The sequence below is a fragment of the Podarcis gaigeae genome (genome assembly GCF_964106915.1).
Source record: "Podarcis gaigeae genome assembly, chromosome: 15".
Lineage (NCBI taxonomy): Eukaryota > Metazoa > Chordata > Lepidosauria > Squamata > Lacertidae > Podarcis > Podarcis gaigeae.
In genome coordinates this window covers 44,025,119-44,052,902 of record NC_139692.1, presented here as the reverse complement: position 1 = coordinate 44,052,902, position 27,784 = coordinate 44,025,119, and the positions used below count along the sequence as shown (strand labels likewise).

Below are 27,784 nucleotides of genomic sequence, written 5' to 3'. Positions count from 1 at the left end.
TGCATCACCCCTTAGCAGATTTGCCACCCCCCCCCCCGACTGTGTGGCACTGTGCCATGCAAGTTACTCAACTCAAAGCAAGGGACCTTCTGAGTGTCAAATGGTTAGCATCCCTGTGAAATGCAGTGCTGACAGTGTCAATCAGGCACCACCCATCCAGAAAGGAATACGGTCAGATTTCAGAGGAGCTGTCAAGTCAGAGAGAAAAGACAGGATCCTGGCTGCTGGAGGTTGAAGAGACAGGCTAAAAAGGGCACTACAGCAGCACACAGCAACCAGTCAACCAGAGACCAACAACAGGGGTCAGCACTTCTCCAACAAAGAGTAAGCAGAGGGCAGTTGCAGCAGGATTCAAAGGTGCGTTTTGAGAGTGGAGGGACAGGGATAGGAAAGAGAGTCTTAGGTAGCCCAAGGCATGTCAGTTCATGATCCGCTTGCCTCTTCCATTATACCAGCTCAGCTCAGCTTTACAAGAGATTCCCATACAGGCCACTGTGAAAAGAAGATGGTCAACTAGATGGGCCACTAGGCCTGATCCAGCTGCAAGGCTCTGCTGAGGTTCTCTGCGAGATCTGCAAAGTCCACCTCCTTCTTCCTCCATCTGCAATATCGTTCCTCTTAAGAAGAACATAAGAAGAGCTTGGCTGCTGCATCTAGCCCAGCACCCTCTTCTCACAACGGCCAACCAGTTGACCCAATGGGAAGCCTGTCCAGTGTTTCTCGAACTTGGGTCTCTAGTTGTAGTTAGGGATGATGGGAGCTGTAGTCTTCAGTATTGCTCAAATCAGTCTAAAAATAAAACAATGGCATCGCCAGGTAGGGCAGGGAAGGATTCTGCCTGAATTCCTAAAGATCTATTGTAAGTCAGCACAGAAAATACTGAGTCAGATAGACCAATGGTCGGATAATGAGTTCAGCGTCCCTGAAGGGCCTCCCCTTAAAAACAGGAAGGGGGGGATTTGATGGGATGTGGTACCCTCTCATAATGTACGTGACCCAACAATGGAGTCAATATTCTTCCACTCGCCTCTCAAAAATCTACGTAGCTGTATACAATTCCCAAGCATCACTGACTTGAAACAAATGTTGAAAAAAAAACAGAAAACAAAAACAGCACAGGGGGCTTGTAATGTGCTATTTATTGTGAGCCTGTAAAATGACTTCCAACTCTCTTGCGTTTTCGTTGGAATGCTGGAACTATGTTTTCCTTTGGTTAGTGTACCACATCCTGTTTGTTTTGTATATTGTTCACTTGTTTGCTTCACACACACACACACACACACACACACAAAAATCAATTGGCCTCAAATATAAAGACTGGAAATCTGTTCAGGCCAATATCTCTGTTATGTTAGGACATTGTACATCCTAGTCATTTCTACTTGGTTATCTAAAATACGTTACTTTGGAAAATACTGTTAACCTTAGAACTGCTGCTAAACCTGTCATAGCTAAATGGAGGGAGGGGACCATGTCTCCTTCTATATCCGAAAGGACTGAGGAAATTTGATCTATGATTAAGTTAACACCACAAAAGAATACATAGGAACCAGCCTAACAGATTTATGGAAAAATTGGCATCTTTCATAATGTTTTGGAACAGTAAGCTTCATGATATGCGGCTTTCAACCTGCTGTAAAATTGCATTTGTTTGCTCTTGGTTTCTTTTCCTTTCTTTGCTAATAAAAATGATTGTTAAATTCCAACAAAGACATTTATTTTGTTAAAGTAACAGGACGAGAGCTTGGTGTGCTCCTTGCTGTTTAGTGGCATGGCTTCCCTTGAACATCATTTCAGTAGAAATGTCCTCATTTTCACCTGCTTTCCCAAGGGCTGCCCCCACCCCCAAGGGCCTCTAGAAGGAGCCGAGGCCACTGCTGGCCACACACCTACCTGAGAAGACCTTCCCGGAGCTGCCAGCAACTGTGGCCAAGTACTGGACCAGGTGCTGGCAATTGGTGGTCTTTCCGCTGCTGCTGCTCCCCAGCAGAACGATGGACTGGTCCTGGCGGCTCATGAGCATGTTCCGGTAGGCGGCCTGGGCCACGGCGTAGATGTGGGGGGAGGTGTCCTCCTTGCGGCAGCCCTTGAACATGTGCATCACCTGGAGGAAGCGGCAGCATTAAGTGTGGCATCAGAGAGGCAGCAAAAGGGCAAGCGGTAGAGGAGATGCTGGGAGGATTAAAGCAGGCATGGCTTCTGGAACTGGGAAACAGGAGCCCCAGAGAGAAGGGGGAGAGAGAGAGGCTGTAGCTCAGTGATAGAGCATCTATTTGGAAACAGACGGTCCCAGGTTCAGCCCCCAACAGCATGTCCAGTTAAAAAAGGGGGTCTTCTGTTCTTATTAGTCACTTTAACAACAAAAAATAAACTCAAAGCTGCTTACAAAAATGATTATGAAACAAGGATATACATCCTAAAATGTCTGATTTTCGCTACATATGGCAATTGTGGTTTTAAAGCTTTATTGTAAGCTACCGTCGTCACCCCCACCCCCCGATAATGTATTTCAAGAGTGGGGGGTGTAAATCTAAATAAGAAATTAATGATGGATTTAGGGATGCTACCCAGCTGTGCTGCTATCACGCCATGTTATCAATCTGGTCTATTGATCAACACTAACCAGATGTCGATTTTTAAATCTCTATTCTTTGAGCTACCAATAAAAATGTGGTCTATAAATTTCAGTCCACACAGACAAACAAACAGCATGAGTGACACATTACAGGGAAAATTCTCCTCACTACATCTGTGAGGAGTCAATCATTTTGTGGGCCAGCCCTTGCACTTTGGAACTCCTTGCCTATTGACATCAGACAGGCACTCTCATTATAGTGTTTTAGGTGCCTAATGAACACTCTTTTGCTTCGGAAAGCCATTAAGTTACCCACATCTGTTTTAAAGGTTCTATTGATTTTGCCTTTGTTGATGGTTCTATGCATATTTGTTTCAATGATAACTATTTTACATGTTTTTAATTCACTTCAGGTTTCAGCTGTGTTCTCCTATCTTATTCGTACACCACTTGGATGACTTTTTATTTATAAAAAGTTTTTAATCAAGCGAGGGGCTGTAGCTCAGTGGAAGAGAAGCTGCTTTGCATGCAGAAGGTCCCACATTCAAGTGCAGGCTGGGAAAGATGCCCTCCCTAGAAAGCCCCTGCCAGTCAGTACAGTGGACGCTCGGGTTGCAAACGTGATCCGTGCGGGAGGCACGTTCGCAACCTGCGGTGCCGCGTCTGCACGTGGGCGGGTCGCGATTCGGTGCTTCTGCGCATGTGCAAGTGCCGAAACCCGGAAGTAGCCCGTTCCGGTACTTCCAGGTTTGGGCGCGTCCGGAACCCAAAAACGCGCCACCTGAAGTGTCTGTAACCCGAGATAGATGGACCAGTGGTCTGACTCAGTATAAGGAATCTTCCTACGTTCCTAAGCGGTTTGTGCATTTTCTAGGTAAATAACAGAACTCTGCAGTCCCACCTGAGGAGCAAAGAGCGGCCCTAACAGGGGTACCGTATTTTTCGCTCTATAGGACGCGCCCGACCATAGGACACACCTTGTTTTAGAGGAGCAGAACAGGAAAAAAAAATCTCCCCCTCTCTGCTCAGCGCCCCTTCAGCGAAGCGGCAGGAGAAACGGAGCCCCTTCCATTTCTCCTCCCGCTTCACTGAAGGGGCGCTGCACCGCTCTCCCTCTCTGCACAGCGCCCCTTCAGCGAAGCAGTAGGAGAAACGGAGCCTTCAATCGTCTCCATTGAGGGGATATCGATGACCTTTGCCCCCTCTCCTCTCCCAAAGGGAATATCCAAAGTCATGGCCAGCCCCAACAATGAGGAACAGCATGAGAGGGAGCATTTACAGCTACCTCACCCCCTACTTCTGGAAGCCTTGCAAGTTGTAGCAGGAGAGGGACTGTGAGAAACCCATCAAGGGGGAGGGTGTTTCTAGAACCAATGTGAAACTGTCAAGCTCCCTTATTATTTCTGCTACAGCCAAGAAGTATTGTGCGGTTAATGCAATCTTGTTATATTTACAGTCCTGAAATGTGTCCCCCCCCCCCCCGGTATGTTGTTATATTTGCTATCACGCTGCTATTTCATTATGTTATTTATTAGTTCATTGTTTTTGCAATGGACGATTCTGCGATACATTCCTCTTTTCTTTGTTGTAAAAGGCTCTGAGCAGGATTCTTTCCTCTCGGGAAAGCAGCATACAAACAAAGTGAGGAACAAACGAATGAATGAGCGCCCGTTCTGCCAACCCGCTCCATCCTACCCGGCCGCAAGACTCACCTTCTCAGAGTACATGGATGGAGAGCTGAGAGGGTTGATGACCACCATGTTGGGCCCGGCGTAGGTGTGAATGAGGTTCCCGCCATAGCGCTGGCGGAGCGTGTGCAGGACGCTAGACTCATTGAGATACACAAGGCTGGCCAGGTCCTCCACACGGTCGCACGACGGTGGGTTGGCCTGGGCAGAGGGAGAGGGAACGTGGTTAACCTGGGCAGGACAAGGAGTCAATCCAGCTTTGGCTGCAGGTGAGAGGCAGCTAGCCCAGCCTCCACGCCTACCTTTTCCACGTCGTCTTCATCCACCTCAAGCTGAGCTCCATCATAGTCCAGTTTCACCTTCACTTTCCCCTCGGGCAGAAGGCCGGCAGCATCAGTCTTCAATTGGCTTGCTGTGTGGGCAGGGAAGCAGGACACAAGGGTCAGTTGTACGAAAGAGACACAACGCACATGGAGGGAAACCTCAGAGGTAAGGTGATGCTGCCACCTAGTGGCCCAACCAAACACAAAATGCTATCCAGGACGTAAGATGTGCCCTGCTGGATCAGGCTAATGGCCCATCTAGTCCAGCATCCTGTTCTCACAGTGGCAGACCACGTGCCAGTGGGAAACCTGCAGGCAGGATCCGAGCACAAGAGCACTCTCATTTCCTGCATTCTCCAAAAACTGGCATTCAGAAGCATTGCTGCCTCCGACCCTAGAAGCAGAGCGCAGCCCTTGTGGCTAGTAACCATTGATAACCCTCTAGATCAGCCTTTCTCACCCTGTGGGTCCCCTGATGTTGTTGAACTACAACTCCCATCACCCCTAGCTAGCAAGGCCAGAGCTCAGGGATGATGGGGGTTGTAGTCCAACAACATCTGGGGACCCACAGGTTGAGAACCGCTATTCTAGAGCCTCCATGAATTTGTCTATCCTCGTTTGAAGCCATCCAGGTTGGTGGCCATCAGTGCCTCTGTGGCAGCAAGTTCTATAGTTTAACTATGCGCTGGCATGAAGGCAAACATGACATGAAAGCCGGCAACACTGTTTGGGGATCCCTTTCAGACAGTCACAGCGCCCGGAGACAGTCAGCTCCTGCATCCATAGCAGTGACCAGGGGAGGAGTGACCCCTGGGAGGAGCACAGAGAGAAGAAACACCCTGGTGCATCTGCAGCAGCAGCACCAGACGCCTTCATCTGCCCAGCTGCAACAAAACATGCCTCTCCCATACCGGTCTCTACAGCCACAGTAGGCGCTGTAACATTCCAAGAGTTTGACTTCACCTCCAAAGGAGAACTGCTCCACTGTCTCACGAAACAGACGTATGTCAACAGGAGCAGTGTGAAGAATGACATTTCAAAAAATCTGTCCTGAATCTTCCAACATTTAGCTTCACTGGATGTCCATGAGTATTTTGAGAGGGGGATGAAAATTATTCTTCCACTTTGCAACCCACTTCCCCCCAGCCCACTCAATTTCCCAAGCTAGTAGCCATCAAAATATTCAGAGGCAATTAACTTAGAAGGGCCATTTGTACTGGGGTTTTGTAACCCTTCAGTTACCTGCTGCTTTCATCGAGCAGCAACCCACAGTTCTACTATTTTGAAATAGAATTTCCCTTCGTTCCTCTCTGTGCTATTTATATTATCCTCCAGCACACGGCCCCTTCAACGAACACCTCATCCCAGCCCCACATTGCTGGTGGGAACTGGGGGTAGCTGGGGACAGGAAGCCTCTCTGGAAGGTTGAGCCCAAGTCATGAAAAGGAACCCCACCACCTGCACCACTGAACCCCACTTACCTAAGGAGAAGCCATCCTTGTGGACCAGCCACACTTTATCCGTCTCATACCAGGCCTCCTCGGCTGCAATTTGTTCCTCCGTCTTGGCCTGTGGGGATGGGGAGGTGGGCGGACAAGAAACAACTGGAGTCACTACACAGCCCCTCAGACAGAACAGGGCAGGGGGGGGGGAGTTCTGCCCACTTCAGCCCAGCTCCATTTAGACTGCATACATACTGTACATTTAAAGCACACAGCTTCCCCCAGCGAATCCTAGGAAATAAAGTTTACCTGTCACAGGACTACAGCTCCCAGGAGCCTTTAGGGAAGCTGTGTGCTTTAAATGCATGGTGTGTGCACAGCCTTCCTCACAGAACTTCCCTGCTCATATCTTGCACTTTGCACAGGCCCACCTGCTCTCCTGCCTGATGCACAGAACCCACAAGACTCCCCCTCCCTCAGACGTGTCACAACAAGAACCGTCACCATCACCACTACCAAAGCTCAACTCTGATCAGGCCGGCTGGGTTCAACCTCCAGAGGGGTTAAATGTGCAGCCCCCCCTCCCCAAAGCGAGCAGGGCAGCTCCTTGAAAATAACAAAGAGCATGCAGCATGCAGCACTGCCCCCCTCCCCAAACTGACACACACACAATCAAAACTCCAGAGGTGCAGACAGAACAAGGTGAGGAGAACGGTGAATGGAGCATGCAAAAAACCCCATCTTGAAATGGACGAAGTAAACCAGGGGCCCTTTACATGGGGAACCTTTGGCTTTCCAGATGCTGCAGAAGCACAACTCCCATCAGCCCCAGCAAGCTTGGCCAAAGGCCAGGGATGTAGAGAGTTGTACTTCAGCAACAATAGGAGGGAACCAGGTTGGGGAAAGGCTGGCCTATGGTCACAGGCCCTTGCAGCTAGGAGAGTTGGGGAAGCAACAACTGTAAAGCCATCTCGAAGCGTGGGATTGGGTAGGAGAAACCATCCAAGAATTAATTCTGTTGGGGTATTAAAGCAGAATAGGGTCACCTGTTCAAATCTTACTGGGTGGGCTCTTTCAACCTGCTTTGGGGATACGGGGATACGGATGAGGATGAGAAGGATGAGGATGAGAAGGATGAGGATGAGAACATGTGTCTGACCCACAATCCCTGGAAAGGTCCATCATTATATCTATAATGGCTTCCCTTGATCCAGAGACCATCTATGGAGGACGGACTCAGAAAAAGAAATCCCCTTCATGGAACCACACACAAATCCAAGGCAGCTTTCTTCACCCACACCAAGCACAACCCTTCCCCTCCCGCAAGCTTCAAGCCACAGACGCCCACAAGCAACAAGAGTTGTGAATGGAGCAGCCAAACCTGCGGCCGAGAGACAGCAGAGGCCAGCCCAAAAGCAGCTGCTGGGGCATCGTCCGCCTGAGCCTGTGGGAGCTGACAGGAAGGGAAGCAATGTGGGCCAGGTTAATCTCTCTCTGGATGCCCGCCTCCAGGCGAGATCAGGGTGGGTGGGGGAACCAGCAGAACCATACTACCTCCACCCCCCACAAAAAGAGAGCACCTGACTCTGTAGTCTCCCTGTCTGCCATGCTGTTAGTCCTACCATGAGAAAAGGGAAACTAAGGTGTGGAGAAAGGAAAAGTCTACTTGGCAGCATATAGAGAAGGTTCCTTGCAGCAATGAGGGTCGCAGCTTGCTCCGTCCTGAGCCAACCTTCTAAACCCACAGAGATAGCTGCCCCCAAGTGCAAGGGTGCCACCCCCAATGGACCAAATGTGTGCACCTTTGTAACATCATAATAGTCAGGTGGGAGACCGAGGGTGGGTTCCAAGACACAGGCCATTCACAGAAAGCTGCCTTATACTGAGTCCAACCCACTGACCTATCTAGCTCATTATTACCTGGCAGCCTCTCACCAGGACTTCAGGTAGGGCGTCTCTCAGCCCTACCTGGAGATGCTGGCTTCTGCATAAAAAAGTGGGCGCTCTGCACCACAGAGCTACAAGCCTTCCCCCAACTTTTGTTAGTCACTATGGTTAAAACGGAAGCCCCATGTTTGAATCTACTGGACGCTGCTGCCACCTGCCCTTCAATGCCAGATCCTGAAAAGAAACAACACCTGTATGCAATTTTCCTCCCTGCTGGCCTCTTCTCTTTTGTTTGTCTCCCTTTCCATTGAAAGGTAGTTTGGTAAGCTCCTTGGGGCAGGGACCCAAAGGCTACTCTGCAGAAGCGCTGCCTACATGTGCTGCTGGCAGGGTAACACGAACAGCAGGCAGCATGAAAGTAGAGAAAGGTTGTTGCTAATGACTTTTGGGGGCTAAGAAACAATAATCAAATTGAGGATGAGTCTTCCCCACCCACCCACTTACTGACTTTCAGGCCAGGCCAGGCCAATTACTGATCCCTGGGGTTTTTTCCTCCTTAAACAGCTGGGCTCCCCCCCCCCCTAATTTCTCCAATCCTCACTTGTATCACCCAGAGCTCTCTGTCCCATTTCCACAGTAAAGCAACTCACCAGGGCTCTCAGCTGGGACCTGGATTGATCCATCAGGGGAAGGGGAAAGATCCAGACAGTGTCGCTTTTGGATGCTGAAAGTAGGCGGCCTTTTGCCCCTTCCAAGAGAAGCGGCCCCACTTCCCATGATGCCAGCAATAGCTTTGGCATGTGACATGGAGGCTTCCACCCCTGCCCCACCCCGCTGCCCCCTCCCCCCCTCCACAACGCCCGCCCAGCCGTGTGCAAACAAGTCATCTCTCTCTTGTCTAGCATGATGGAAAGGGGAGGCCCAGGCCAGATGCCAAGAGGTGAATAAAGCCTTACACTCCAGCACGTGGCGCGAGCACACACATCAACCCAGAGGCAGACGGGAGATAGAAGGGGGTCCTCCGGTGCGCTGGGGTACAGTACCTGGGGGAGTGCAGCCGTGGTGGTCGCAGGCTCCGGCTAACCCAGCAAAGGAGAGAGAGGAGAGAAAAAGAGAGACAGAGAGAGAGAGGTAAGCTGTAAAGTCAAGGGACCAGCAGCGGAGAGGAGAAGGGTATCTCACCTACAAGAAGCAACAAGGAAAGACAGAGGCAGCAGAACCCTCAGCAAGTCTTCTGTGGCCTCCAGCAGTGGCAGGGACCAGCCAAGCTCACTTTGCCCAAAACCCACCCAACAGTCTTGGAGATCAGCAAGGCAAGACCACTGGAACCTAAGCATCATGACACTCTAGGTGGAGCTGTCTCGCCAACCGGTTAAGAGTGTTGGACCAGGACCTGGTAGAGAACAGAGTTCAAATCCCCCACTCAATGAGGAAGCTCCCTGGTTGACCTTGGGGGTCAGTCACCGCCTCTCAGCCTAACCTACCTCATAGGGTTGTTGTGGGGATTGAAGGAGGAGAGGAAGAATGTCATATGCCACCTTGAACTCCTTGGAGAAAAAGGTGAGATATAAATGCAAATCAATAAATATTGGTCTGGACTGGGGGGGGGGAATCTCGACCAATGGCTAGATGGCCAATGCTGGTGTCTGTAATGCCAATACAACATTTAAAGCCAAGCAGGCAAAGTTATTACAAATATTTTTTACATTTCTATACCACCCTTCATTCGAGGATCACAGGGTGGTTTACCATATAAAAACACAAAATACATAGTAAAAACCAAAACAATATTCCTCCCACCACATAAACTTTTTAAAAGACCATAGATTGTTTAATTAGCCAAAGGCCTGGGAGAAGACGAATGCTTTTCTCTAGCACCCAAAAATGTGCAATGAAGTCAGTTAGTTGTTCAGTTTAGGGTTTGGGGGCTAGTGGCCACAATCCCAAAGCCAGCCAGGTTCTGCCCCTCATTCTCCAGGGAGTGGAGTTTTTGAAATCAAAAGCTGGCAGCCCTAAGAGGCAGCTGCAGCCAGGAGATGGCTTTCCCCAGGTGGGCCAACACTGCAAGAGTACAAGCAGAAATGGACCATGCTACCTTAGCTGCTCATTAGAGCTTCTGTAAGCCACCTGACCAATCCAGTGTCTGGTTTAGGAGAATATATACCCAGTTCTGGCCCTATACTTCAAACCTCCTCCTGTCAGCCCAGAGGCCATACTTTAGAGTGCTGAGAATCAGGCACCGTTTACCCAGGTGAGGTTCATGTTGCATGGGGCAAAGGTACAACACTCTGATCACAAAATCCCTCTGAACACAAACATGAAAGCCTTTGAATGCCAAAATGATGTGCTCTGTTATGTTAGCAACACAGTGGCCTACATTTTCATACAAATCTACGTCAGTCAAGGTAGGTGTGTCCCAACATAAGTTAAGGAGGACACTACAGACAGAACAGGAAAAAACTTTTCCCCAGAGAGAAATCTGGGAGGTGCCTACACATCTGTGCACCCAGAGGTGGGAAGATCTCAGAATGATCTGCAGTAATTCAGCAAAGATTTCTGACTCCCAAAGGTTTAGCAATAGAAGCAATGAAATAATTCCCACCCCGCTTTCCCAATGCCACCCAAAATGATAGAGCTGAAAATAATATCAGAGTAGCCTGGAAATGATTTTTGTTCAGAAGCGCTGTGAGTTGAGCTGAGCTGAGTTGTGGTGGTACTCAAAAACAAATTGCTAGGCTAGGAGCTCTTTTGCACCTGGCTCCAGTTGGTGGATCACAGAGTCCTAGTAAAAGAAGGATGTTGATCCCGCAAGCCTGAATTCTGCGCACCCCTACCCCATGTGGTAACAGACATCTGTGTGGTGAGCCTCTTTGGTCGCCAGAGACTTTGCATAAATAAACACACATATTCACTGCACAACTACCACCCCCCCCCAGGGTTTCTCCCTGCCCCAGAACACAGGCCTTCAGCAAAGGCACAACAGCAACAGCAATGCACACAGGCAAAGGGGGCCCTACATGCACCTCCAGCTCAAGACACACCTGCTGGATGGTTTCCTCTCCAGGACTCAGGGAAGGCGGAGACTTCTCTGCTGGCTTTGCTGTTTGGGGCTTCTCCTTGGAAGGAGTCTAGATGACAGAGGTCATAACTGTATTTAAGGAACCCAGTGATGCATGCTTACACACACACACACACACACACACCCCTTATGAGTCACGTGGATGCAATGAAGCTCTGGCTAGATGGAAGACGGGCATAACAAGTGGGATTTTTGTAAATTGCTTAGAGGTTCTATTTACAAACAGGCGGTATATAAATTTTGTTAAACAAACAAAAAAATAAAGGAGTGGGGTCACTCTGGGCCCATCTTCACTGAACACATTTAATTCCAATGTTTATTCTAGGGTTAAATTTAGCAGGGGGTGTTGATGGTGGATCAGGCCGGTGGCCCATCTAGTCCAGCATCCTGTTCTCACAGTGGGAAACCGGCACTCCAGGATTCAAGCGCTCTCGCCTCTTGTGGTTTCCAGCAATATTAATGCCTAGTGGTTTCCAGCAATTGATATTAATGCCTTCAACTGTGGATGCAGAACACAGCCATGCTATGGCTTCTCCACTCCTGTCTCCTCAATGAATCTAAAAAGCACGACAGCTTTAAAATGCTGGAAAGCTCCACTTTTCAACCCAAATTTTGCAACCTGAATACTGATATTCATACACTCTGATATAATCTGCTTAGATTTCCCCTGAGGGGAAGAAACTATTAAAGACCCTCCACAGACAGCTTACACACCCTGCTCAGCTGTCCTCCATTTTTTGAATTTCCACCTAGAATCACCTGCCCATGTTCAAGCTCATCTTTGCAACTCTAAGAGACAGAAATGGGTTTCATGTGTGCTTGAAATGAAGGCGAGGAGCCTCATGGCATGGTCAAAGTGGCACATGGGCTGTTAAGCACACCAATCAGAAGCTGCCCTAAGCACCAAAACAGCTGCCTGGTGGGGTAAAGAGAGAGCACAACACACTCCCCGAGAGAAAGAAGAGACTCACTGTGGCAAGACTAGCAGCACACTCCATGCATTGAGGACCCCCTCCAGACTCTGGGAGCCAAAGTTCACTGCCCGCCCTGCCCAGGTGAGGAACACAAAGGCACTCTGCACATGCTCAGATGCTGGCCTCGTGCGCCCGCCAAGCTGTGGTGCTCATGCACTAGTACCTTATTCACAGTGGTGGCTTTCGGTACTGCCAGCTTCGCTGGAGCCGCAGGAGGCCCCTTTGGCTCCTGACTCCCCTTTGTGTCTGTGGCCTTCCCTTCCGCAAGAGGCGGGGTCTTTGTCTTCTCTGGGGGCTTCTTCTCCTCCTCTTTCTTCTCTGGCAGCTTGGCACGGGGCCGGTGCTCTCTGGTCCTGCCTCTCGACATCAGGCTCTTGAGCCCCACCGAGAGGTCATCCTTGGGGGCTGCCTCCTTGGGCTCAGACTTCAAGGAAGAGGGGGGGCGAGGGGATGGAGAGAGCACCCTTGCAGGTGGGGGCTGGACCTTTGCAGGAGGCTTCTCCTCCTTCTTGCTTGGCTCCGTGGACTTGACATCTCGTCCCGGCTCCTTGGAGCCCCCAGAATCCTCCCCTGGAAGCACTTTCCGCACCACCTTCCGCACCACCCTCACCACTCTCTTGCGGGAGAGGCCCTGGGCATCGTCAGCAGGTGGTTCGGGCTGAGTCGATGAGCCAGCTCCTTGGGAGCCCTCCAGGCCATTCATGGCTTGGTCGGGAGGGCAGGAATGCTGGGTGTCCCCGTTGAGCAGCGGCTCTGGGCTCTTCACCTTCCCAGGGGGCTCTGGGCTCTTCACCCTCCCAGGGGGCTCTGGGCTCTTCACCTTCCCAGGGGGCTCTGGGCTCTTCAACCTCCCAGGGCGTTCTGGGGGCTCTGGGCTGCGGGGGTTCCGGGGGTCCTCCTTTCCTGCACTCTGGACATCCAACTATAGTTGCAGATACATTAAGATGTTGTGAGGAGAGCAGGCCCCCAAACAATGCCATGGTAAGGCAGCAGCGACCAGCCAGGCGCTGTGCTGGAGGGATCAAGTCCAGCCCTTCCACTCCTCCTCCCCACTCAAGGGTTTGCATTCACACAACAAGGAAGAAGCTGCCTTCCCCAGATTTCCCAAGCAGAGAATCCAATGGGATCCCTGGTTCCTTCCCAACAGCAGGGACAGCCCTGCCCATCCAGAGGGTTAGTTTGGCTTCTGACATGCAAAAAGGCCAGGAAAAGTTTGTGTGACTGGTGAGTGGAGTGGGCAGAAGAGAGTGCTAATCACAACGAACAGCTGCAAATGAGCAACTGGCTGAGCTGGAGGAAGAGGGCACAGGTGGGGTTCTGGAAGCGAAACGAACACGCCGCCAAAAGGAACGGAAGATGAGTCTACTGCAAACGGATTTATACACAGCATAGTGGCTACAACCCAACTCATCATCTTTGCTTGTGTTAGCATCACCTCTGGTATACAGAGGGCCCACATATGTCCAAGCCACGCCTGCATTAAGAAAAACCCTGACTAATTATACACAAAATTATATGAAAAAAATGGATGGAAAGTACTTATGGAAGAGTCAAGCTCCTTCCTATGCTAGCTCTCCGAGTCTTTTTGCTCCAACCTCAGAGGTTTGGGGGAAGGCAGCAGGGTTAGGCCCACCAAGGATAAAAGCTTGAGCTTCCGTAGCTCAGTGGTGGAGCATCTGCTTTGCATGCAGAAGGTCCCAGGTTCAATCCCCAGTGGCATCTCTAGGCATCTAGAAGAGTTCGCTGCCTGAAACCCTGGAGAACTGCGGTCAGTCAGCATAGATCAACCTTCTTCTACCTTGGGTCACCGAGTTGTTGCTAGACTAGCTTCCTATGTTCTAGAGCAAGGTTTCCCAAACTTTGGTCTCCAGTTGGGTTTGGACTACAATCCCCATCATCCCTGACCACGGGCGCTGCTAGCTAAGGATGATGGGAGTTGTGGTCCAAAAACAGCTGGCGACCCAAGTTTGGGAAACCCTGTTCTAGAGGAAAGGTTACTTCCAAAGGGCATTCCCAGGAATGAGAAAATAACTGATTCCCCGCTCCCACATCCCTGCAGAGCCCTCTGCCCACAAGTCCTTTTCGTAAAGCATCCACCCACGCAGCTAAGACTTTGCAGACTCATCTCAACCCACAGTGTAGCGGCAGCACAGACCAAAGCTCTGCAGTGAGACTGGATGGAAACAAAAATACAAGGAATCAGCTTCCCAGGATAAACTCACCTTGGGAGTTGGGGGGGAGGGGAAACCCTACCCTTCAGGCCCCAGCCTAAAAAGAGAAATGGATCAGGAAAAGGGTGGCATTTTTTTAAAAAAAGCAGTGGGGAAGGCTCCAGTCAAGGCTGTTCCCCTCCAGATGCCCTTCATTAAAGAGATTTCTTTCAAGCCAAAAATTAGCCACTGCATCAATTCTGTACTCTCCGGAACAGAGCAGGTCTTGTCTTTCTTGGATGAGCTTCTGGCCTCTGCCGAGGGGGCGAAGACAACACTCAGCAGCCCCAAGATGAGAAAGGAGAGCTGCAGCAGCAGCAGCAGCAGCAGCAGCAGAAGGGGAAGGCTGCCAGGGTACAGGATGAAGAGAAAGAGGGAGAGGGAAGACACCAGTAGGCAAAGCCGAGCAGCTGGCTCCTTGCTTTAGAACAAAGGAGGAAAGCAGGGCAGCTGAGCAAGGGGAAGCTTCTGGGTCTGTCTTCAGGAGCAGCTAAAGGAAGAGGAGGCGGCAAGCAGCATAGCTAATGGCCACTGGGCACCAGACCTAGGATGGATGGCCCAAGGCCAGGAGAAGCTTCAACCGCTACGGCAAAAGGCTTGCTGGGGAGAGTGGAAGCAGGGGTGGTGCCATCATTAAAAAGTTCCAGCTCGCCTTCTGAGCCATGGCTCGGCAAGAAAGGTGCCACTTTTGAACACTGAAATGAGAAGAGGTTATTGACCAGGGCACAAAAAGACCTGAGGTAAGGAGGCTACGAGCAGGACTCCGCAAAATTCTACACCAATGGTAACCCAAATTCTGCAAAGCTAAGTGCCACGACCTGTGTAAAACGTGCAAGTTAAGCAAATGTGCATGGTTTGCTTTATTTATGCGCAATTTAATTCTGCATTTTTGCTGTTCTGAGTAATTAGTTCTGCTTCTGCTCCACGTCCTTAAATTGGAGCATCAACCGGGGGGGGGGGGTAGGAATTGGACACTTAATTGAGTTCACAAGTCCCATCCTCACTCCCTTAATTTTAGGCAAACTGTTCCTTCCTGTTAGCCTTTTATAGATGGCAGCTAAGGGGGCCATCACGAAAGGGTTTGCTCTCTCCCCCACACCAAACACTCTGTTATTTAAGTTCTGTACCTTGAATATATTAAAACAAAAAACAACGATGCCAATGTTCTTAACAAGCAGAACAGGAGCATATTAAGAATGTATGAGGCTACCATGTCAAATCATTGTTCCATCTAGCTCAGTATCGCATACACTGACTGGCAGCAGTTCTCTTTGATTTGATTTGAGTTTTTACTGAAATGAGGCTGCATTTTAATGTTGTATTTTAATCTTGTTTTTAAGTTGTATTTTAATCAATTGTTTTTATACTTGGTGTTAGCTGCCCTGAGCCCGGTCTTGGCTGGGGAGGGCGGGTATAAATAACATTTATTATTATTATTATTATTATTATTTAGAATTTTCAGGCAGCCGACGCTCCTACCTTAAGATGCCAGGGATTGAACTTGGGACTTTCTGTGTGCAAGGCAGTTGCTCTACCACTGAGCTGTGACCTTTCTGTGGCTCTTCATATATTCAGAGCCCTGAATATAGATCAAAACAGATAAGCTCCTGAAACCATTTCCAATGGTTTGAACTGGGGGGCTCACAAAAGTTTTAGAGGTCTAGACAAGAAAGGGTCTGAGATACTTCTGCCCACCCACTCACATTTCCCCTAGCTATTCAAGGCCAAATGTGGATGGCACATAGGTCAGGGATTCTTTAGCTGTGATTCCTACATTGCAGGGGGTTGAACTAGATGACTCTTGGGGTCCAATTCTATGACTCTGTTATTCTATTCCCCCCTACCTATCCTGGGCTGAGACACCACCACATACCTGATAAGATAAGAGCAGGCTGACAAGCAACCAAAGGGTTCATCCTAGGACCAGGAAAAATTAAGTTCAAATCTCTAATTCAGCCACAAAGCTCGCAGGGTGGTTGTTGCGAGCACAAAATGTGTGAATGGGGGAGAACCATGTACTACCCTGGCTTCCTTGGGAGGAAAAGCAGGATGCAAATGAAACACAAACTAATGAACTTCACCAGTAGCAGAGCGTTTAAACAGGGGTTCCTCTCGGCAGAGGTACCGTACTCATCTACAAACAGAATAGCAGAGATGCTCTGGGCATCAAATAATCACAGTTGTGTAAAACTGAGGCCCAACCAAAATGTGCATTGAGGGAGCTGTTAAATTAATAACACGAATCAGGAGAAACCCAGCCACCAATAAAAGAAGAGCTGCGGTGATTGCAGGGGGGGCAGCTCAAGGAATAAAAAGGCTGGAAAAAGCTGGGGGTGGGAGAGAAGCCTAAAGGGCCTGAGACCATCTACAAGCCTGTCCCAGAGGGGTAGGTTGCCAGCCTTGATGGCTACAGAAGGATCCCTCCTTCTTTGTCCCGGCCACCATCCATTATCCTAGAACTAGGCCAGAGTTGTGCAGGGGGCACCTTCCCACAGTGATAGCTTTCAAGCCGCACCAAGTGATCAGCCTAACAAAGACCCAACTATAAACACAGGGGAGTGGTTCTCTGGGAACTGGCAGGTCCCACCACCCGAAGTGTATATGACTGGGCACAGGGGAGGCAGAGAGAGGTAGGGACGGTGGCTTTGGAAATGGGCTCCATTAGGGGTCTCTCGTCAGCATCAACAACAAGGCCAGGCAGGAACCTGGAGGAGTCACTTGCTTTCTACATCCTATGGGCTCAGAGGAAGTGTCATCCTGCCCCATGGCTAGCACTACTACTTTGAGGTTTTTCCTGCCATCGAGCAGTATACAAGTTTTATAAAATAAAAATAAATAGGACTGAAAATCTGCTGGTCTTCACAGTGCTCATCAGACCCAGGACTCACCTTTTACCCTCCACATGCCACATGGGCACGGTTTTTCACCATGCATGTGCATGTTTCTCTTTCTCTGCAACTCTCTCCTACCCCACCACCCCACCCAAAAAAATCCCTGTGCCTACAGAATAAAATAGAATAAACTAATGGCAACAGTGTTGGCGCAACCCGCTTTGCTTCCCAACTAAGAATGGAAGAATCTGTCAGCTTTGGTTTCTCTTTCTCGCAATCTTAAATTCAGTTCACCACTTTTCCGTAACAGTTTGCAAGGTGCTTTTTTATTTTTAAAAGTCTTCGTGGAAATTCATTAGCGTTTCAGTGTAAACATCTCTCAATATACACATGTTCATATTTAATTTTGCCTAATACAAACATTTTTGCAAAGGCCCCTAACAAAATGCATTTGGTAAGTGGTGTTTTTGTTGTTGTTGTTGTTAATATTTGGGGGGGGGCTGTTGCTGCTATATTAATTTTTGTATCTGTGTTTTGATTATATGGAAATTGTTCAGTTCAATTGTGTATTTTTGATGTTCTATTTATTATTGGTGACTACTATGTAATTCCTTCCAGTAGCACCTTAAAGACCAACTAAGTTAGTTCTTGGTATGAGCTTTCGTGTGCATGCACATCTGAAGAAGTGTGCATGCACACGAAAGCTCATACCAAGAACTAACTTAGTTGGTCTTTAAGGTGCTACTAGAAGGAATTTTTTTGCTTTGACTATGGCAGACCAACACGGCTACCTATCTGTAACTACTTTTGTAATGTTGTAATTATATATTTTTTCTTGTTGTAAGCTGCCTTCAGCATGGTTTGAAAGGCAGCATACAAATAAAATTATGTCTTTCTGTATGTAATCTGTGCTCTCTCATAAGCATTTTTATACACATGCCTTGGCTGGAGAATTTCATTGCAAAATTCAGAGATGTGCAAATTTCAAAGGATTGCTGCATTTCCACTCATGGTAATGTTTCAGATGAGGCAAATTTAGTTAAGTTCACCTTTAAATGAGAACTGAATCGAATTCCTTCCTCCCCATCCCTAGTCCCAACACAAAACGTGAAGATAATCTGCCAGCCCCCACTCACACTTATATCTCTAGGATCCCACAAAAAAACACGGTGGGCCCTACAACACACCATGGAGCCTGAATACAAGAGAAAGGAGGAGGGGCAAGACCCACGTCACACACAAACTTGTCCTGGCCTAGAAGTTAGCCCAGGCAAATACCACCACCCCCTCCAGTGCCCAAACCCAGACGGACTTACAGCCCCATCCTCTCTCTCGTTTTTTTTCGCTGCTAAAGGTTTGTCTTCATCCTTCACCTGAGGAAGTCAAACACAGATAATGAAATATTTCATTCACGCCAGGACAAACAGTTGAAACGTGCACACACACACTTTTTCACTAGCACATTCCGGGCAGTCCATATCACAAGTACGATAGTAGCTTTTCACAAGCACTGACGTGGTCAGGATGCTCCCAGCGGACCTTGTGTTAAGCTGCTACTGGGCAGAAAACCCATGCTGGAGAAAGGCTGTGTACATACCCCAATCAACTCTGTATCCAGTAGACTCCCACCACTGGGTTGGGAAGCAGCATACACGCACCACCTTACCCATAATTCATATCTCTTCTGTGGTTTCTTATGAATATGACATTTTGATGCAGGGGTCTTTTTCTCTTTTGCACCAGGAAATATCTACTAATATTTTCAATTACATTTTAATGGATACTTTTACTAGTTTTATTGTAGTCTGCAGGTTGCATAAAAGGTAAAGGTACCCCTGCCCATATGGGCCAGTCGTGTCCGACTCTAGGGTTGCGCGCTCATCTTGCTTAAGAGGCCGGGGGCCAGCACTGTCCGAAGACACTTCCGGATCACGTGGCCAGCGTGACGAAGCTGCAACTGGTGAGCCAGCACCAGCGCCGCACACGGAAACGCCGTTTACCTTCCCGCTATAAAGCGGTACCTATTTATCTACTTGCACTTAAGGGTGCTTTCAAACTGCTAGGTGGGCAGGAGCTGGGACCGAACGACGGGAGCTCACCCCGCCACGGGGGTTCGAACCACTGATCTTACGATCAGCAAGTCCTAGGCATTGAGGTTTTACCCACAGCGCCACCCGCGTCCCTGCAGGTTGCATACTGCCTCGATATATCTTATGAAAGAGTGGTATATAAATATTTCAATAAATAAATTCCGCCCTCTCAAAAAAAACCAAACACCCAACTTTTATCTGAATTGAGAAAAAGAGCGGCCTTGCTATGTTCTAAGCCAGGAATGTGTACATTCAGCCCAAGGTGGTAAAAAGTTCATCTCTGAAGGACATAGAAGATGACAACACATATTCCATTAGGATCAAAGCAGGAGCAATGGTGGGTGGGGTGCCTCAAGAGTGAGGAGGCAACAGCAACTGGGAACCACCATGATCAAGAGAAACCTGGCACCACAATAATGACACACTTTTGCTATTTTCTCATCACCCACACCCTTACTCCCCAATCTAGCAACCTTGAAGCCCAGCAAACACAGAACAGCAAACCTGGAACAGAAACTCTGGCAGAAAGGCTACAATGTGATAACACTACCACCAAACAGGTAGATAGGTTGGTAACACAACGACACAATGACGTATTACTCCAAACCTGGATTGTGAAGACATCACAGTAACCTGTCAGTCAAAGGTGCATTTTAACACCACTGTGTGCAGGGAGGTGCTGGTTCCATTGGCTCTCAAACCACACAAGCCATGCATTGGTGCAAGGGGAGGATGGGGCGGGAAGGAAGGAGGGGGGACACACATTGTTACTGCAAACCTGGGCTTCTTGGGGGCTCCTCATTCCTTGTGGGACTCAAGCACTTAAAAGCTTAAAATGCTCGGAAATAGAGCTATAAATTAGGTGTGGAGATATGACTCAACAGATGGCAGGAACTATTATATTAAGAGTTCCACACTGAGGTCAAACCCAGGTTTACAGTAACAGCACTCATGATCACACAGTACTTTCAATATATCAGCCTCTACCAACTGGTACCCTCCAGATGTTTTGGACTACAACTCCTATCAGCCCCAGCCAGCACAATGTAGTCCAAAACATCTCAAGGGCAGCGGGTTGGCAAAGGCTCCAATATACAGTGGAGTTAGTAGCACACAAGTTATTTCACAGGCAGATTATTCCACACAGTTGCTATGCAAAGGGCTTGGAGGGAGTGGCTGCCGATTTGTTCAGTCCATTTGGAGTCTCTGAGAAATGGCAAGGAGGGGAACAGATTCTCCCCAGGGACGTCTGCTCTTCACACAAGCCAAGAGGGGGCCTAGGACTGACCACTGGCATTCCTGCCACATTTCTAACATGACCTCTACTGCTCCGAAGCCAACTCCCTCCTATGCCAGGAACAAGCACAACCTGGTCCCCTTTTCAATGTGCTGCCGCGACTCATGTGCAAAGTGCCCAGTTTTAGGAGAGCAAGGGGGTGGGGAAGGAGAGAGAGGAGGCAGGGAAGGCCAAGGTCCACAATATCAAAGAGACTTCCCTTCTGCTCCCAGAATGCAAATCGTGATGAAAAGGCCATGGCTGCCACGCTGGAGAACCTAAACCCCTGACTGGGAGAGAAAAAGGTGGTAGAGGTTAAGAGTCTGCAGAATGGGGGGGGGGAGCCCTCTAGGTCCCAGGCAAGATGGACCGAGGAACCTCAACAAGGGGAAACCTGGGGCAAAGGATTCCTAAGTAATCATGCCTCCAAATTCCCCTTCTCTTAACCTTGGGTGTGGAAAATGAAATGCTACTCACCCTCAATAATTTTTCAGGTAATTCCACCCCACCCAAAATAAGCATTTGCTTTACAGGAAGTGCAAGGCTGCTGCCTTGGGATAGTGACTTCCGCAGGCCCTTTTAAATGCTGTGACCTCCTACCTTCTTCCAGTGTAGAAAAACTTGATCTGACAACATTGCCTTAGCTCCTTGTGCCTTCCCTTCTGAACCAGCCTTTAATTAAGGCTCCCCCCCCCACACACACACACCCTTCACCAGCATTGTCCCCAGCTATAATTTTAGATGTCACTTCTTAGGGACTTCTGAGTTAACTGAACAGCACTTGAAATGCATCAAGATACAGGTTGTGTGGGTTATTCCTTTCTGCTTGTCTTAATTCTCCTTTTCGATTAAAGGAGAGGCAGCCTTCTTTGGCTAACCCAATCACATTTGCAAAAGGTTTGACAGCAGCTTGAGATTCACAGGCAGGTGCCTCTAAGAGCAACTGGCGCAACCAGAATCCTCCATGCAGGTGTTGCAGCCTTTGCAAGAGGGAACAGTAGTAGAAGGGAGAGCATATCAACCTCTGTTAACAGGTGACCTTTGCGGATCCTGTAACTGTTTCATGAGCTGGAAGTCCAGAATCAAAATGGAAACAACTGGCTGAGCCCACACAATGTGACCTGGGTTCCTTTATTACAGACAGGGAAGCACAAAATTGTAAATATAAGGAAGAGGCAACCTCAGCCTTCACACAAGCTGCCATGTCTCAGAAACCACACAGGCTACAACTCCAGCAGCCTTGAACCTCCTTTTCCACTGAAGGGAGAAGGGATTTGCTACAGATCTAAAGCTGTCTTAGGGGAGCCAAGAGTGAGATCTTCTCACTGCAGTTGCCCCAAAGGCTTAGCAGACAGGTACCAAGGCTCCTAAGACATTTGTGTAAGGGATGGATACAAATGGGGCACAATCACTCACTCTCTGGTTATAGAGCATCACCGGCGCCCATTGAAACTGACAGCAGGCAAGGCTTATGACAGACACGAAAGGAAACCTGCTCTCACAATAGCACATACCTGATGGACTCATTGCCACAGAAGGCCAGGACAGTCACCAAGGGATAATATAATTTTATAAATGGAATTATCAACATGGGTAGGGCACACATCCCCTCCTCTGAGGCCAGTGTGGAGACAGAGGCTACTAGGGTGGGTGGGGCTTGCAATCTACTAAAAAATGATGATATTCAGACTAGTCACTTTTATTGTTCACAATCAAATGCAATTAAATAACTAACCCTGGGCAGACCAAGCACTGAGCAGGATATCAGTCAAACAAGCCAGTCTGTTCCCAAGTAAAGTTATTAGATGAGAATTGCTGGAACAGCCTTTCCTTGATTTTATTGGGAGGATGCATGGCTTAGCTTCTCCATCCATCAATGGGGCAGCTTGGGCTATGGAGGAATCCCTGTGCCAAAGCTCATTTTATGGACTTCTCTCTCCACTACCTTGCAAACGTACTGGGCGGCCTGACTTGAACTAATGGATTTTGGCACAGTGAGCAGGACAAGGCCCCCAGGAACAAAGGCCACCACCACCAGCTTAGCATGTACAAAGGCTCAGATCACACTGCAAGTAAAGAAGCCATTCCCTCTCCACAGGAGAGTGAGAACTACAGAAAAGCAGCAAGGAAACCAGCTCCTGGCATATCACCCCCAGCTCCTGAAACCCAGAGACAGGGAGGGGGAGTGCTTACTTTGACATATAATATAAGAAGAATTTAAGGGAGCTGGGGATGTTTGGCCTGGAAAAGAGGAGAGTGAGAGCAGATAGGATAGCCATCTTCAAATATCAAAAGGGCTGTCACATGGATGATGAAGAAAGCTTGTTTCCTCCTGCTCCAGGAGGAAACTTGAATCCATTGGTTCGTAGGACATGAACCAATGGATTCAAGTTAGGAATAACTTTCTGACGGTAAGAGCTGAATGAACTTTATTACGGTCTCAGACCAGGGTTAAAAAGCGGGGTAAGAGCTGTTCTACGGACCTCCTCAGAAGGCGACTGATTCTCCTTGCTTGGAGGTTTTTCAGTGGAGTTTAGATGGGCATCTGTCATGGATGCTTTAGTTGAGATTCCTGCATTGCAGGACTAGATGATCCTCAGGGTCCCTTCCAGATTCTAAAAACCTGCTGGATCAGCTTAGTGGCCCATGTACTGGAGCATCCTGCTCTCAAAGTGGCCAGTCAGGTGCCCCAAAGGGAAGCCTGCAAGGAGGACCTGAGCACAACAGCAACTCTCCCTTCCTGTGGTTTCCAGCAAGTGGCATTCAAAGGTCTGCTGCCTCTGACAGTGGAGGGAAAACACAGCCATCAGGGTTGGGACCCCATGATAGCCTTATCCTCCACTAACGTGTCTTTTAAAACCATCCAAGTTGGCGGCCATAACTGTATCTTGCGGGAGAGCATTCCATAGTTTAACTAAGCACAGGGTGAGTAAGCCCTTTCTTTTGACTATCCTGAGTCCTCCAACATTCAGTTTCCTTGGATGTCCCCAAGTTCTACTGTTATGAGAGAGAGAGAAAATGTTCCCTATCCACATTCTCCATACTGTGCATAATTTCATACACTTTGATCAAGTTGTCTCTTATTTGCTTTTTCTCACCTACTGCATGCTGTCATTTGCACCTCACTTCCAGACAGAGAGAGCCCTTTGCTCAGCAGTTATTCTGAGATGCTGACTCTGTGTCAGGTGCCTGCAGCTGGCTGGCTGGCTGGTTGGCTGAATAACCCAGCCTTTGCTTAAATGGCCTTGATGACCAAGTCAGGCACTGGCTTACCTCGCCCCTAACATTTGGCATTGAACACAACCTATCCAAGGGGTTAATGGAAAGATGGGAGCAAAGCTTTCCATAAGCCCTCAAGTAAGGTAAAGCACTGAATCTCCCACATTCTGACTTCATCAGACTCTCTGCCCAGCCGTTTTCAACTTTTTATCAGTAACTCATAAGGGCAAGAAACCTACCAAAAAAAAACAATTAAAAAGGATGCTGCAATTCTCAAGGCTACAGAATTCCACACTGAGGGATCATAGGGCATGACTGTGGAAGGGCAGCATGCGCACAGCTCTGTCTATCACTACGAACAGCAGCTCAAGGCACACTAATCACTCTCCAGGAAAGGCACCACAACACTCACATTGAGACGTAACTGCCTCATCCAGTCTACACTCAGTCTTATCTTCCACTCAAGAGGAGCCAGAGGCTGAGCCCTAATAAGCACAACAGACCCTCTAGGGAAGTACCCAAACGGTCACTCCAGGCCTTTGCAAGAGACGAGTCCCACCGGGGTGGGGAGGGGTGGGAACGAGAAACGAAATCAGTTTAGAGGCTTTACTAGAAGTTATAAGCGAGTTGAGGTTAGACTCTCCCAGGCTGGTTAGCTTTCCCACCACTACCGGTAAATCACACTCCCCACACACCATATAGAGCAATGGAACTGGCCATAAGGGAAACCTGGGGGGCCCTCACACCTCCAGACTTGCCACACTGAATACTTGCTAGGGATTATTTTAGGGGGACAAAGTGAGAGAGTGGCAGAAACCAAGTCACTCTCCAGTACAGTATCAATGACTGGGAAACCTCAGCAGAGCATGTCTCCAGCCCCCTGCTCAGAAGCAACTATAAATAGGGTAACAATGGAGGCCTGCTTTGTAGATTTGGAAGAGCCAAAGTAAAGCCCACCCACCCCCTCCCTTAAAAACACCAGCCCCCTCTCTTCCAAATTCCCATCACCATAAAGCAAGGCACATAATGAGGAAGAGGAGGGTTGCCACCTTACCGAAAATTGGGGGAGGCCGGAGGCCCAGTGAGAGAGGCAGCAGCAGTGCGGGCGCCCTGGCAGGGCTTCCGTTGGAAAAGACTGAGCGAAACGCGATAGGTAAGCCAAGTGTCACTTCCCAAGCGCAACGGCCAGAGGCAGAGGGACAGCTGAGCTGATACTGTCTGCCTAAAAATAGCCAAGAATGCGAGGCAGGCCTGGGAGAAAGGGGGGCAGTGGTGGTGGTGGTAGAAGCTGGCTTGCTGGTGTCCAGCTGCCCCCTGCTCTCTGCCTTGAACAAGCAGGGCTTTTGCAGTCTCTCATGGGCGAAGCCACATTTGGCAAGGGAGGGGGGGAGGAAGGAGAGAGGAGAAGCAGCCTCATCCTATACCGGGGAGAGGAAGTGATGTGGGTGTCTGGCACATGAACCGTTAGTGCTCCTGCACGGCAGGAAACCAGCGCTCAGAAGGTCTCCTCCTCATCTGGTGGGGGTGCTTTGTGCGAGGCCAAAGAGAACTGCACAAACTTCAGGTGGAGAAGAACCACAACTAGTCAAGCAACCTCCACCAGAAAGACAAAAGGAGAGTTGGTGAATAACCAGAGACAGCCATCGTAGGCACATTACTTGCACGGTGCTTGCCACTAGGAGAGGGCGTGTCGGTCTGTTCCCGTACTCTGTCAGTTTCAAAAGTGTTCATTTTGCAAGCCTGTTCTATGGTATTTTCACAATAATCTTAGCATAACAAAACAAAACAAAAATCCACATGGAAATTCACGTTTTCTCACAAAACCCAAGCTTCAAAAGCTACTTTCTTTCAAAGTAAGAACATAAGCACAGCTCTCCTGGATGAGGCCAGTGGGCTATCGATAAGTTTAGCATCCTGTTCTCACAGTGGTCAACCATATGCCACAATGGGAAGTCCACAAACAGAACCCAAACTCAACAGCCCCATTGCCACATGTATTCTGGTATTTGTGGGGCATACTGCCTTTGACAGTGGAGGGAGACCACAGCCATCATGGTCAGTAGGCACTGATAGCATTATCCTCTGCTACTATTTGTCTAACCCTCTTTTAAAGCTATCTAGGTTGGTGGCCACCACTGCCTCCTGACGGAGCGAGTTCCAAACTTTATGTGTTGCATGAAGAAATACTTTATTTTAACTGTCTTGAATCTTCCAACATCCAGTTTCATTGGATGTTCACAAAGCATAGTGTTACGAAAGCAGCAGAAAATATTTTCTCTATCCACTTTCTCTACACCATTATGATATCATAGCTGAAAACTCCACCACAAAATTCAGAAAATTGAGAAATCTGAACGATAGTCAAGTTTTGATTGGTACATTCAGTTCATAGCGCGCGCGCACACACACACACACGTTATTCACATATCCATACTTTTCAGAGTTTATTTCTGAATTAAATGTTTAGGAATGAAATCCTTCCTCCTGCACTGCTTAGCTACCCCAATATTATAGTATTCCCTAAACTTTAAATGCATGTGGTTAAGCTTCCTTTCAGTGGGATGCAAACAGAGCCACACATAGCAACAGGGGGGGAAATAGCCCTTGGTTTGCACCCTGCAGATTGAAGGAGAACCCAATAAATTCAGAGAGGGAACTACCATGCCACTTGCCTCTGGGCAATAATTAGGAGTACTCTTCCATTCAGCAACCCCAATATAGTTGTATTCTTAATATTTCATATGCATGCGGTTATGTTTCCTTCCACCATGTGGGGGCTCTTGATCATAAGCATTTCTTTACATTCTACGTAGTTGTTGGGAAAAGACAGCCTTTCGTTTGCACCCTGTGGGTTGAAGAAGACCATAATATTCAGAGAGGCAACAATCACACCACTTGCCTCCAGACAGCAATTTCCAAGCCCTGCTTGAACCGTCAATGCATCAAGGAGGGAAGGAAAAAAGAGCCACGGAAGAGACTGTCAAAGATGTTTTAATCACACAACATTCAGCCTTGAAGCAAGGGGTTAGACTAGGTGACATGCTGGCTGAAACTTTTATAGAACAGTAGGTGCTGCTACAAAGCTACGCACGGCCATTTCCATGGCAACCAACACAGCAGAGCCAGAAATAGGAACAAAATCAAGGGATTCCTCCCACTTGACTGGGGAGGAGGGAAGGGGGGCGTGTTTTGAAAGATATGGCACACGCCAAAAAGGTGGACTCACAATGGTCTTTCCTATGGCACTCCCTGGGAGCATCAAAAGGCAATGTTGATGCATAAGTCTCATAGCCTGGATATGGCAAGGGGAAACAGAGGGGGAGAGCCTTGTGAGCTCCTACTTCCCACTCAAAGCAGGTTCTGTTGAGCAGACATACAAGCCAAGCTCAGCAGCACCATCCTGTCATGGATGCTTTAGCAGAGATTCCTGCATTGCAGGAGGTAGGTCTAGAATACCCTAAGGGTCCCTTCCAGCTGTACAATTCTATGATTAGGCTTAGATTGGTGCCAAAAAGAATTTCCTTTGGTGGGATTCAAGAACGTTAAGAAAAGTCCTGCCAGATCAGACCAGGGGTCCAGCTACTCCACCATCTTGCTTCCCATAGTGGCCACAAGCAGGGCATGAGGGCCAGAAGGGTGATCCCCAGGGGCTGATATTCAGAGGAATGCAGCCCCTGATCATGAACACAGAAGCCAAGCATTATGGCTAGTAGCCACAGGTAAGTTTTGTCCTCCATGAACCTGACTTGGCGAGTGAGGATTTGTAGAAGGCTGCAACACTGGAGGATAAGGCTATCAATGGCTACTAGCCACAAAGTCTATGTTCTGCCTCCAGTGTAGCAGGCAGTAAATGCCTCTTAATATCAGCTGCTGGGAATCCCAAGAGAGAAGAGTCCCTGCTGCACTCATTTCCTGCTTGCCATTGGGGCATCTGGCTGGCCACTGGGAGAAAAGGATGTTGGAAGATGTGGTCTGATCCAGCAGCCAGGCTCTTCTGATGTTCTTATAAATGAATGGGGGGAGGATCTGCTATATGTTCTTAAAGCCTTTCTTATATGAACTGCTGCTGCTGCTGCTGCTGCTGCTGCTGCTGCTGCTGCTGCTGCTGCTGCTGCTGCTGCTGCTGTTTAAAAAAGACAAAACAAATTCTCCTGGGGATATTAACCAGGATAGTTCAATGGAACCTCCAC

At 48.7% G+C, this 27,784-nt stretch overlaps 1 protein-coding gene across 28 annotated transcripts in view; it reads right to left on the bottom strand.

The window, feature by feature from the left end:
* MYO18A (myosin XVIIIA) overlaps positions 1-27,784 on the bottom strand; it is a 143,690-nt gene that overhangs the window by 83,435 nt on the left and 32,471 nt on the right. For 10 of the 28 annotated variants that reach the window (XM_083714951.1, XM_083714972.1, XM_083714977.1 and 7 more), the window contains exons 3-7: positions 8,872-8,994; positions 6,068-6,155; positions 4,566-4,675; positions 4,288-4,464; positions 1,894-2,104 (exon numbers count right to left, since the gene is read on the bottom strand). In XM_083714951.1, coding sequence (XP_083571077.1) covers positions 1,894-2,104; positions 4,288-4,464; positions 4,566-4,675; positions 6,068-6,155; positions 8,872-8,994 — 709 coding nt within the window. Of the gene's footprint in view, positions 1-1,893; positions 2,105-4,287; positions 4,465-4,565; positions 4,676-6,067; positions 6,156-8,565; positions 8,719-8,871; positions 8,995-10,956; positions 11,044-12,131; positions 12,891-18,325; positions 18,385-20,597; positions 20,666-24,648; positions 24,909-27,784 lie in introns of those variants that run through there. The other 18 variants (XM_083714954.1, XM_083714966.1, XM_083714957.1 and 15 more) reach the window with 10 other exon arrangements.